General features: G+C 40.2%; 1 protein-coding gene across 1 annotated transcript in view; it reads right to left on the bottom strand.

The window, feature by feature from the left end:
- The window catches only part of TNKS2 (tankyrase 2), a 29793-nt gene extending 20050 nt beyond the window's left edge, over positions 1–9743 (bottom strand). Inside the window, exons 1-7 of the mRNA XM_079312382.1 lie at positions 9410–9743; positions 4081–4305; positions 3083–3178; positions 2357–2393; positions 1972–2047; positions 627–721; positions 38–104 (exon numbers count right to left, since the gene is read on the bottom strand). Of these exons, the coding sequence (XP_079168508.1) occupies positions 38–104; positions 627–721; positions 1972–2047; positions 2357–2393; positions 3083–3178; positions 4081–4305; positions 9410–9617 (804 nt within the window). The 5' untranslated portion in view covers positions 9618–9743. The remainder of the gene's footprint in view (positions 1–37; positions 105–626; positions 722–1971; positions 2048–2356; positions 2394–3082; positions 3179–4080; positions 4306–9409) is intronic.
- Between the last annotated feature and the right edge of the window lie 3636 nt (positions 9744–13379).

Raw genomic sequence — 13379 nt, 5'->3', positions numbered from 1 at the left:
TTTATTAATATGCATTTTCATCTCTTCAAAGACCAACCTTTACTAGAAGCTCTGTTACTTCGTAATGACCATAGGAACAGGCATTGTGAAGTGGCACCAGATCTCTACATAGTAGAAAAAGGAGAAGGATGAATATTTTAGTACACATATGTTAATTTTAAATGCATCTAACACATTGCAACTGGTACTATGCTTTACATTGAACATTTTACAAAAATAATATGACACAAGTTCAAATGAAACTATGGGGAAATAAACTGAAGAAGAAACCAGAAAATCCCATCGGCACTTATCAGAACAGTGAACATCTAAAATAATCAGAAGATGAGAAGTGAATTGCAGATGAAATGGTTCCACTCAGAATTGGAACTCTAAGCAGGAAGAACTATCTGCAGGGGATGTTCAGGAGTGACCCTAATTATAACCCTTTTCACAAAAACAATGCTGTAATATCTTTCCTGTGAAAACTAATCAACTTGCATTTTTGTCATAACAGAAAGGTTAAAGGTGAAAAAACAGTCTCAAGTTGGAAATTCTTTGTGGTTAAAACAGTATGACTGCTCTTTACTTCACCTCAATTTCTAACAAATCCTGTTTATTCTGAACAAAGGGAAAAAGGAACCTACCCTTTATCCTTAGCGTGTACATCAGCTCCGTGCTGCAGCAAGAGCTGAACTATTTTTACACGGTTATATCCAGCTGCTAAATGCAATGGAGTAGACTGAAACAACAGAATGTGGAATAAATCAGTAACACAAAATCAAGATTAATTTTATATTTCTTTTTTCACAACTTGTTAACAGTATGAAATGCTGAAGTCCTTAAAGACTTACAAGTTTAAAAAAAATCTCAGAATGCTTGAATCAGACATATGATGACTATGTTCACTGTTCACTGACTACTCTTGAAGTCAACATTAACACAAATCCCAAATTTACTCTATCACTAATACCAAGGCCATTTTCGTTTCTTTAGCCTACCATAGCTAAAAATACTTTGCTGGCACAAACAATGTCCTTGTGAAAGGGGAAGTAGGAAGACCATTAGCAACAATGATAGTTAAAATATGAAGAAGTCTCTCTGCCAATCAGTGAAGCAAGTTTATAATTATCAAGAGAGATTGTTATCCACATTTGTGAGTGAAGTGAGTGAGTGGGGTGTGGGGGAAATTTCATCTCTTCTAAACTCTCACTCTCCACAGAGAAGACAGATAACTGCTCTATGATCTTGTCTAGCAATTTCACTCAAACATCAGCAGTACTAAAGGAACAGCTACAAATTAGTGAGGAGAAATCTTATCCTCTGCATTTACAAACCTAACCACTGAACCAGATTTCTACAGTTCCTTGATGGTAAGCCTCATAAGCAGATGAGAAAAGAGAGATACATCAGTGTTTTGGAGATTCCGGTATCTTACTACAAAGCCTCACAGAGGGAAAGCAACTAGATCAGAACTTGGGTCAATGACACAAAATACTTAATAAGGATGCCAAAAAGTGATATTCAATAATCTGATCCTTCTGCAGGCTAGGGGCTAAACCCAGAAGATTCAGGATTTTTCAGAATGGAGAATTTGAACATTTTTATGTATTTCTTTACCATTACTTACAGCAATGAACAGCTTGCTCCTGAAACAGGAGCATTAACTTGCCTAAGGGTGCATGTCAAAATGTCTGTGTGTTTCTCCCTGATAGGGGAAAAAAATCTGTGAAAAGGCCTCACTTCTTTTTCACTGCAGAAGTTTCAATCAAAAACATGTTTGTTTATCGCTCCTATATAGAATTACTTGCATAGTCCTTTTAAGATTAAAAAACAAACAAAAAACATCAGCTGCTAGAGAGGTGGAATCTTATTTTCCCACATACAGTGAAGAAAATAGATTTTATGTTTAACATTTTTAAAATCTGCTCAAACAATAGCTGGATCATGTAAGAGATAACTACTTTGAAATCAGGTTTTAAACAGAAATACCTTTCTGCCATCACTTGCATGACAGTTAACATTTAATGGTGTAAGAAGAGACATCATCTTCTCCTCATTTCCACTCCTGAAAAAACAAGATATCAAATGAGCAGAAATAATCTTATACCAACTTTTAGTAGCTTGCTCTGGTTGGATATTTTTTACTGTGATAACGTTTAACACATCTGAAGCAATAAATTTCCCTCTGTATTGCCAGCATTAAAGGGAAAACAAAAATGCATTTATGCAACTACTTTCATAGCTTCATTCACAGAAAACAGCCAAAGATTAGCACCTAGATGGAATGCAAATTCCAAAGACTATATACTTATATATTAATTACATAAAATTCTGCAAATATAACTAAATCCAGTTATTTTCCAAACACACATACCTGGCACTTTCTAAAAGTTCATCTTTCTTGTATTCACCTAGAAGACAAAAGGGCATTCTTTAGCTGTCAAAATAATATATGTGAAGTTCACTACTTATCCTCCTCTTCTAAAATTTTAGAGAACATAAATTCTAGAAGTACTTAAAATATTCTTTTCAGTTGTTAAAGGGATATTTTAAAAAAGAGGAAGGGTGAGTTTTCAGACAGGCAGGTATTCACAGGACAAAGGGAAATGTGTTTAAACCAAAAGAGGAGAGATTTAGACTAAATGTTGAGAGGAAATTCTTTACTCAGAGAGTAGTGAGGCAGAGGAACAGGCTGCCCAGAGAAGTTGTGGATTCCCTGCCTCTGGATTTTTTTTAAGGCCCATGCCTTAAAATATGGCCTGCTCATTTTTATGGCCATGTTGGATAGGGTCTGAATAACCTGGTCTAGTCAATGCCCCTGCCCATGACAGGGGCTTGGAACAACATGATCTTTAAGGTCCTTTTCAACCTAAACCATTCTATGATTCTAAAAATTTGACAATTCATCATTGAACTAGCATGAAAAACTATCCAGAACATACCATGACTGAGATGATGAAAGTCATAAGGGAATTAGTTCTATTTAGAAATATAAACCAGAGACATGTTAAAGTAGTATCAGAAAGACAAACCCTAAACTACTGTGACACATCAGTTCAATTTTTACTAGTCATAAAGAAATCTAAAGATAATCACTTACCAGTCAGCACTGCTTTTGCAGAAGGGTCTGCTAAATCCAAAGCTGTTCTTCCATCTGTGTTCCGGATGGTTGGTTCAGCACCGTGCTGCAACAGTACTACAAAAATGCCAAAGCCTTCTATGAGAAAACAATTCTACTAGACAAGGTTTATGAAACATATCATCACTGTAATCTGCAAGCAACAAAAGAAACATCCTAACTTCCTTTTTCAGATTTTTAATATCAGTATTCTGCAGTGTCATCTGTGACCAGAGTATCTGGTGAAACATGTCTATAAAAAGCAGATCAGAAAGAACCACAGCCTGACAAGAGCCAATCCCAGCTGACCCACCACAAACACTCAGCAGCTATTTTCCATCAGCTCCAGAGCATGCTGCCCCAAACCCTGTGCTGTACTAACCTGCAGACAGCAGTGGCAGGCTGTGCATGTTGCACTCATATTCAGGCCAGACAGGCAGTGTTACCTGTACAGCACTCTAGAGCTCTACAGCTCTCTTAAAGTAAATTGCAGCAAACCATACAATCAAGATTACATGCCTCATTTTCTACCTCTTCTTTAAAGAGCTCCTCTCAAGAACTGTGTAGGTAAAACAGGTAGTCAATATAATTGAAGCTTTCCCATCCTTAACTAATTTAACACGGCTGCTACACATAAGACAGAATGAATCCATTATTAAGATCACTTTTTTTCTTTCCACTGCACTGTACAGGCAGTATAAGAGTTTAGACTGAAATAGAATTTAGCTCCACCATGTCACTTTAAAGCACTTTCCCCCTTGATGTCAGTGTCAACCTTTATAGGTAGACAATCATACAAAACAGGTCCAAAAAATTGCATCTTGTAACAGTGACATATGAATTGAAGTTCATAAAAGTTGTTTACTTTTAACCCTTGTATCAGCCATAACTCCATAAAGTAAAAATGGTCTTTAAAGGGTTCTTGATTTTTCATAGTGAAAACAAGTGAGTCAGTCACAGGAAGAGTGGGAGAAAATTACCAATGCAGACATCTGTCTTTCCCTTAATGGCAGCTTCATGAAGGGGAGTGTAATTCCAATTATCTCGAGCATTAGGATCTGCACCGTGCCGCAAGAGCAGATTGACAACTTCAGCATGGCCAAAAGAGCAAGCGTTGTGAAGAGGAATAAGGCCGCCATCATCTCTTGCGTGGACATTGGCACCACTTTGAAGTAAATATTCAACTACATCCTTCCGACCAAAACCTGGAAAAGGGAGAAAAGGCTTCAGAGTGGGGTAAGAGAAATTCCTGCCTCAAACAGGCAGATTAAACCAAAAAACCCCAATAACAGTAGCCACTCCTAAAGACAATCACAAGTGGCATGGTTTACCACAGAAGCATTTACACATTAAGGATGTTTTTGAAACTCTTAAAAACTAGATTAATCTCAGTAAAAAATAATATTAAGGATGACAGAAGTAATTAGCATCTTGATAGGGTTCCCTCAAATTTCTGCTGTATCTTGCATGCTTATATAATGGTAAACGAACAAGAACATTAAACAGTATCTATGTTTGCTCTAATATCTCCACAAGGCCAGAACACTTTAGGATTTCTGCTTGTAGCCATTATACTCATCTGGTTTTGTTCCAAAGACCACCTCAAAGGTTCCATGAATGTCTCTGTGGGTCTTAGCAATTATTAGGGCAGATGAGAGTCGCATTTTAGCTGCTATGTATCAGTCTTCTGCCAAGTACCTTCTGTGAAATAACTCATGTGTGCAGGATTTCTAAATTTCTCTAAATATCTGAGTTACAAACTCTTTTCCCGAACAGATCAAGATCTGGATGAAGTCTTGATTTCCCCTCAGAGGGAATAACCATGAAGTTGCCAACACCATTGATATCTAGATTGCAGTAAATTTAAACTTTGCTACAGATCACCCATAGAATGTCCATGGCAGGTTTAAGTCCTTGCAACCATAACCCAGAAATGATGTATATTCCTGGTATCAACACAGCACCTAAGTGACAAAAGCATACAAGTGCCAGTATTTCAGCTACAAGGGAACTTTCAGTCTTAGGTTAGATGTGAGTGAAGCTTTCCATAGCATGTTGCTTACTAAACCTGACTTCAGTTAAACCCTCTTCTGGAGCAAGAAGCACTTTCACCCTCTGGAGCTCCCAAAAAACCCACTGCCATTATTAAGCAATTTCTGGATCCCACTTGCCAAGAGAAGATCTTGTAGACAAGCTGTATGTGTCAGAGAAAGAGGCCTGGACAAGTATTCAGTTAAATTCAGTTAAATTCTCACTTTATTCTTCTTCCCTCAAATGTCTGGTAAGGAACCACATTCACCATAGATTCGTCATTATTGTAACAATTGTTTTATGTCAAACTTTTGAATTACAGGATGGACTTCAAGGTATTTTTCATTAACAGTCACAAGGCTATACTGGTGATGTGCTTCTTCAAATTACAATACTGGTGATGTGTTTCTTTAAAATACAATACTAACAATACAAATCTTAGCTAACTAGCACCTTGCCTAAGATGGAACCACAGATCCTAGAGAAAATCCACTTTTGAGTCTCACCATGACACATACCCACCTTGCCTGTCCTAACAGAGACCAGGAGCTCAGCATACCTGGGATGAGAACTGGATCAGATACATGGTCCATGCAAAACCAATTTATCTGCACAGGCACAGTAAATCATATTCACTGCACATGTATGCATATTTCTGCTGCCAAAAAAGGAATTAGTAGCTATACCTATGCCACCTTATTGTCTATACTACATTATATGCATCATGTTTCTCATTCTTAACTATGTCCAGCTATTCTAAATATTATAAATACTATTATTTCTCTTAAATGTGTCCCAATACTCTTCTTGCTTCTTCAAGCTTTCAAGAAAATATACTCAAAACATACTAAATTATCTTGAGAAACTACTCAAAAGAGACCTTCACATGTGCCAGAGTCCTGCAAACACATAATCAACACTGTTATTTGATTACACGCTTGGTATTTTCTCCGAGTACCAAGAAATGTTCTCCAGCACTGCTGCAATTATGTTAGAAAAGACTCTGATCAAACTCTTTGTCCAGAAGTTACATATCTGGTAGCTAAACTACTCATTCTTGTACAGAAGGCATTCCTACTTCTCAAAGTATTGCTGCAAAGCAAGGTTTGTACAGGTAAAATACCTCAGTGGGAATCAACATCACAACTGAAAATCCACTGCATGTAAACCTTATTATAGGCATAGAGAATTCCCTTGGATCCCTCTATTTAATACAGAGGTTCAATCACATACAATTCATGAGCAACCCACAGCTTCTCTCTCAGCAAAGCCTGCATCTACTCTGAAAGTACCTTAAGTACAGCAACGCCCCTCAACTACCAACTAATTTAATGCCCATGAAATTAACTCATTTGTATCACACCCATTTTTGTAACTTCTCTCCAGCACTGAGTGCACAGCAGGGATTCCTGACTTCCTTGGAGAAGCATCTGAACAACAGGGCACCATATATGGAAGGGGAATGATTTTCCCAGTACTTTCTAAAGGATGTGTGAGTACAGAGGAAGTGGCCACACTGCACAGTGATCTCTGCCTCTGCTGTTTCCCTGGGAGTGGAAGAGGGGCAGCCTTTGCTATCACGGGAAGGCAAGTCACTGCCTACTCTAAAAATTCCTCTTCATCATTAGTTAGCTGCAGTAAAAACTATTTCAACACTTTAAAAAAACCCCAACAGTGCAATTTTTAAGAGGTCGGGGTTTTCTTTAGCTCTTCAGCTTTTATCAAGAGACCATCTAAATGGGATCACAGCTTTCAACTGTGCAAGGTAATAGTCTTATCATCAAGAACTCTTTGTTTTTTATTACCAACAAGAAAGGCTGGCTACTCAGGACCTCAAGCTGACACTCTTCTACCACCTGTGACAGTCGAGCAGCTCACTGCACTTGTTCCATTACAAATTTTTAGCTGACAATTCCCAATTATTAATCATAGTAGAAATGTATAATGTGTATAATTTAAAAAATGTATTTATTTAAAGTCACTTATGCCGTAATTGGCATTTAGCTACTTTTGATGGAATAAAAAGCTAACAGAAAGAACTTAGCTGAAATCCTTCTCACTACCCCGGTGATATTTTTTATTAATTTTAGATTGAAGGAAGAGCATTGTGGTACCTGCCAAGTCCTAAAAACCTTGTGATACTTTGAACTCTGACACACGCAGTAATGAAAAAGACTGACTTGAGGAAGTATATGCAGCTCATGATGGGAGAAGATGGAGACTCTTTTATTGTGAAGGGTGGTGGGCTCTTGACAAAACCTTCAGGATAACTTAACCATCATACGCTTTAGTACACAGCTGTGTACTAAAAAAATCCAAAGAGCAACCTCCAGCAAAACTCCAATTTGTATCACTTCTGATAATGATGGATTTCCAGGGAGATCTTGACATCTTTTACTTCAAAATCCACCTTTACAAACTGACATATGGAAAAAGAGGAATTTGGCTTACTTTTAAAAAACAACCTGTTAGGTAAAATCTGGGAAAAGATGTAAAAAACAGAAACTAAGTTCAGACTCAGAATGCCACAAAAAAAAAAAGGAAAAAAAAGCAATACAAAACATGGTGTATTTCAGCTCCAACTCCTCCATAAAAAAAAGTCTTGAAACTGAATGAAACTAGTCAGAGAAGTTTTGTAATGTATTTTCCAAGAACACCCAGGTAACTACGATAAACAAAGCAGGAGTACAACAGATTTTTGTGTTTTACTTCCTGGAATGCGACTCCTTTAGAGTCACAAAACAAAAGCAGTGAGTATTACTCCAACTGTGAATAACAGGGGAAAGGCAAAACCAAACAAAACCAGTCAGGCCCAAGTCCAAGAGCTACTTATGTCCACCTTTCACACAGAGCCTATTGCAGGTGGGCTGACAACAGCAGAGCTCGACCCGAGGCACTGAAGAGTTCCACTGAGAAATCACACAAGGGCTTTCTATCACATGTTCACCAGAAACTCTCAGCATCTCCTACAGGCCAGTGAGAGGAGCAATTAATTTCTCTGTACCAAGTCTGAGGAACATCCAGGCATGACAACAGTGTCTCCCATTTACACACTAACCTGTTTAACATTAGAAATCTAACAGCTACATGAAATCTACAACTATGGCTGTGCATTTTTAAAAGAAAAATATTTACACAGATCAGGAGTTTTTCAAAGATAGATCACCCCTGATCAGAGACATAAACTAGATCATTATAGTGAATGACAAACATCTTAGGCAAAAAACCCCTAAACTAACAAATAGCAAATAAAAACAACCCCTCACTTCTCCAAAATGCTCTAAAACATACACAGTAGTTTAGAAGTTCAGAGTTTATAAGTTCACAGGCAAGATTGCTGCATATAAAAAAATAGCTACAAAAATTGTTTTCCTCTGACACGATATTTTGTCTCCTGAGCTCTCCTGCTGATCAAGCTTCTTGAATTTATTAAATACTTCCGTCCTGAGGAGGCTTTCAAGAACTTAGACCTCTTAAGTCTGAATCAAGCTCTTAACAAGAGAAAAGGACACCTGAAGCAGAAACCTTTACCAAGACAATCTAATAAAGAAACAAACATCTTTGTTGCTCTCCATATTTGTCTGGCTGAAAAGAAGCTGCTGCTTTCTGCAAGTCTGTCAGCCTTGGGGTGCTGCATCTAAGGCCGTAATTAAACCAAAACAACCAACAGGAAAACAACAGTCACAGTCAGGTCTTTGTCTGAAAAGGTGGGATACAATCTTCTGGCCTGCCGCCAGTGAAAGCAGTTGTCCTGTGACGTCAGTTGTTTGCTTACTTACGTCCTGAATTAACAAAGTCCATTTGTCAAAGATAAGAAGGCAAAATGCGTAGAAACGGTGCTGTCTGACAAGCACCTTCATGAGTTCAATTCTAAAAATGCACAGGCCTGCTGAAATCCACAAGAACTGTACGTGGGACATGTGCCCCCGTCAGAGCTCACATGTCACAACACGACCAAAATAAATCCCACCCCAGATGTGGCCTCAAAGCCAGATGAGGTTTGTTTCTTAAAAAAAAAAAGAAAAAAAAAGATGAAAAAAAAAAGAAAAATAAAAAGGAAATAAGGAGCAGACGCAGCTGTACCGCCCGGCGAGCCCCCGTGCGGGGGTGTCACGGGCTCGGTCGCGGCGCCGGGCAGGCCGCGGGGCGGGGGCGACGCTCGGGGCCGCCGGAGCTCCCGGAGCTGCGCCCGGCCCGAGCGGCGAGGCCCGAGCGGCGCGGCCCGGCCCGGCGCCCCGGGGAGGCGGCGCTGCCCCCCGGCTCCCCCAGCCCCGGTACCTGCGGCGAAGTGCAGCGGGCTGGACTTCCTGCCCGCCGTGTCCCGGCTGTTCACGTTCTCGGGCCGCACCAGCCGCTTGACCCGCTCCACGTCCCCGTTCCTGCAGGCCTCGAACAGCTCCCTGGCCGGCTCGGCCGCCGCCGCCGCGCCGCAGCCCGGCGCCTCAGCCAGAGCGGCCGCGCCGCCCGCGCACCGTCGCCCCGCCATGGCCGGGCCGGGCCCCGCGCAGCCCCCGCCGCCCCTCACGGCCCGCGGGGCTCCGCACGCGCTGCCGGGCGGGCGCTGCGCCCGGCGGAGGGATCCGGGCACCGCCGGCCTCGTGCGCAGGCGCGCGCGGCGGGAGCCTCCCAGCGCCGGGCCGCGGTGCTGCGGCTCCATGCGGAGCGCGAGCGGGCCCGCCAGGGGGCGCCAGAGCGGCTCGGCGCGGCGGCGTGAGGGGCGCGGTCACACGGGCCGGCCGAGACCTGCTCCCGATCCGCCGTGAGGGACGAGGGGAGCAGGGAAATACAGCGTAGCCGTTCGTCCCAGAAGAACAAATGTGCCTTTCAGTAATTAAATGTAGGGATTTTTCTGTTCAGGGATTTTTTTCCCCTCTGCAAAATGTGGAAGATTGCATTTTGGTGCCAATGGCTTCATGATCCGTGCGCAGTTGCATATACAGCAAAATACTGTGATTCCGAGGAAGTTGAGTGCTTGCATAATAACTATTAAATGGAAATTAGACAGCCTAAATGACGTGGTTCTCTTTATTTATCTCAAAAAACAGATATCAAAAACCCTGTGAGTTGACTTTGCCAATTCAAGGTTTTGGAAGAGAATGGAAAGTGTCCCCTCCACACCCTCCCAGTAAGCCTCATCTGCTTGATGGGGAAGCCTGAGCCCAGGTGGGAATGACTAGAAGAGGATTCCATTGATAATTCTGAAATACCTTTTTTTTTCTTCTTTCACACCATATTAAAACACTTAGGAAATGGTAGTTGAATATGGTCAGTACTTTCCTGAGGCAAATGCAGAGATGAGTACCTCCAAACTTAGTTGATCATGATCACTGTTACAGTAGGAAAATGACTAAATCCAAGGAAAAAGATATAGCACATTAATACAGACTAGTCACTTCCATTCTGTCAAACATCCCTGAAGCAGGGCAGTTACATCCAAATTTTCTCTTCCTCGTCCACGCTCATGCCTGAACTGCACCCAGGAATTTTTTTGGGGGAGACTACAAGCAGTACCAGGCTGTCACCATGCTGTAGTGACAGATCAAAGTCGATGTTGGTGTCTTTGTCAGTTTAGTAATTTACACATAGTTACAGAGGCAGTGTGACAGAAGAATGCAGCAAGGGGCAGAAACCACAAGTTTTGACAAACATGATGCCTTGGTCGTGTGTGTTTTCTGTAATCCCACTGTTTTTTTCCCTGTGTCTCCATTTAAATTTCAAACTGTGCTCAGCAGGCAGGGAATAGCCAGGCTATGGGCAGAGTCCCACACATACATAATTCATCCACTGCTTTGCATGGGACCATAATGTTCCTGCATAAACTGTCATCAAATGTGGCTCATAGGCCTGCAGCCCTCTCAGACCTTCCCACCTTCTCCAAAGTATGCAGGATGAGAGCTTCCCTTCCTGCCTGCAGGCACCACAGACTGCAAACAAGACCTGCAACGCTGCCATTTGTATATTTTATTGTTGTCATTAGCATAGCTGGAAAAACTATACAAGCTTTTGAGTTCACAAACCCTTCTCTGGGCCTACAATAGAAGTGGAAAATGCTCTAACTTGACTGCTTTCATTTCAAAATTAAAGAAGGGACTTTGTATCTCGAAATTAGTGGAAGTGCAAATACTGTGTAAATACAAGAACATCCCGCTCCTCAGGTCTTCTAAGTAATTTTAAATCCAGAATGATATTTCACTATTCCACTGGAGCAGGATTATAAAGAGTGTGGCCTGTAATAAACTACATTCTCTCCACATCGCTACACCCAAAGTATACTATTATTCCACATTATCCATAGCCTGATTTCCTTTTCCAACATATCTTTGTGATAGTTTGAGTGGGAACTATAGGAGGTCTTTATGAATGGGAACAATTAAAAAAATATACCATAAGAGCAGGATTCAATTACCCTGGAATTCAAGGAGCCAAAGACTCTCAGCATATTTTAGGACTGGTGTATTAATAGTGAGTTCACAGTGACTTCTGAGACTCACCATACATATCCCCCCTTTTTCATTATTTATGTTTATTTATTTTATGAGGAAATAATATAACATCCAATATTTTTCTTCTCTCTTCTGTAAAATAGTAAATGGTTAAAAAGCCATAGCTGAAATATATGTCAAATCTTACCCAATACATGTGGTAGGGACTTTTCTCTAGGGGCAGCAGTGGGTTTGTAACCCACCTGTTATTAACCCAACCTGAGAGGCTCAACCATGAACAGCACAAAAACATCTCACTGTTATTCCTTTTAGTGTAATTCGTGATATACCAATGACCTCTACCTTTGGAGTGTATTTCTGGTGGGACAACCTCACAAAGCAGAAACATGATGTATTTTGGAAGTGTGCTCAGTTTAGAAGCATGCTTGGTTGGTCACTAGAGGGCAGGAAAGGAAAGGAGATAAAAAGGAAGAAAAAAAGAAGGAAAAAAAGAAAAAGAAGAAAAGTAAAAATAAAAATAAATAGAGAAAGATATAGAAAATGAAACAAAAAGAGGGACTGTTGTTCTTGGAAAGCCTTAAAAATAAATGCTTTTCCTTTCTGCTTAGAAGATTAAGGTTTACTTATAGGGAGAGACATTGTTCATGCCAATCTACAAGGCAGTCCATCAGATTTAAGATTTTCAGCTGGCAGCCCTTCATGTTATGAGAATTTTCTAGTTCTTTCTAATTGGTCCCTGAAGTGCTTTGCCTTGCACATGGAACGCTAGAATAAAATGCTAAAATAAATAGAACATTTCAAGAGTTCAGAAATTTAGCTTATTCCAAACAGAGAATGATTTAAAATTTATTCAATTTAAAGTATTTCCAGATGAGACTTAGAAAAAATCCCAAACCAGGGATAATTAATGTGTGCATCAGGAAATAATAAACAATTCCTACAAAGAAAAGGGTTTATTTTGGAGAGAAACAGAAGTGATCTGTTGTTTATTACTAAGTTTTTATAAATATAAACTTTCTCAGTGCAAGCTTCTTTTTCTAAATGAAAATATCAATTTAAGAAATACAGGCTCACTGCAAAATCAAGGCAGTACAGGCTGTACATACATCAGTGACATGTTTAACACTGGATCTTTAAAGAAACATTCTCCTTTCCCCTTCTTATGTCATCCATTAAGTTCTTTGGCTATGTCTTATAAACAAGCAGGAACCAGTTCTTTTGTCTGCCTGGGTGTAGTTAGTGGTGTTTTGTAGGTACCACCTTTATTTTACCAGCAGATGGGGGTAAAGTGCAATAATTAAAAAATGTTCTGGAATAATGAAGGGATTAAAAAAAAAAAAAAAAAAAAAAAAAAAAGAAAGAAAGAAAAAAAGGAGACATGGAGATGGTGAAATGTTGAGAGACTGAGCTTTTCATAGAGAAGTAAACACAAAGCTGAGTGGTCCCTCCAGGAGATGGGGATACACTGTGAGTTGTTAACAAGCTGTAAGGATAGGCCATTTAGTTATCAAGTTACTGTATCTGTGTATGCAGCAGCCTAGAAAATTGTTCAGCAGCTTCATGACCAGCTGTGGTGACTGCACTTAGAGAAGATTCTTTTTAGTGGTAGGGAGAAGCTTGTGATTCAGACACCAGCAGCACAGATAAGTGTATGAGAGTTCGTGGAAACTAGATTACACAGAAAAAAAAAAAAAAAAAAAGCCAGTCTTTGGTCCAGGATGCCTGTGATTTGTTTAAAATTGTTCCAGTTTTCTGTCAAAAACTGCTAGACAGGAATATGTCTAGAGGGCTTAAAGGGAGCTCTT

The sequence above is a fragment of the Erithacus rubecula genome, assembly GCF_903797595.1.
Source record: "Erithacus rubecula genome assembly, chromosome: 9".
Lineage (NCBI taxonomy): Eukaryota > Metazoa > Chordata > Aves > Passeriformes > Muscicapidae > Erithacus > Erithacus rubecula.
Note: the sequence above shows the minus strand (reverse complement) of the source record. Positions and strands in the feature narration are given on the sequence as shown.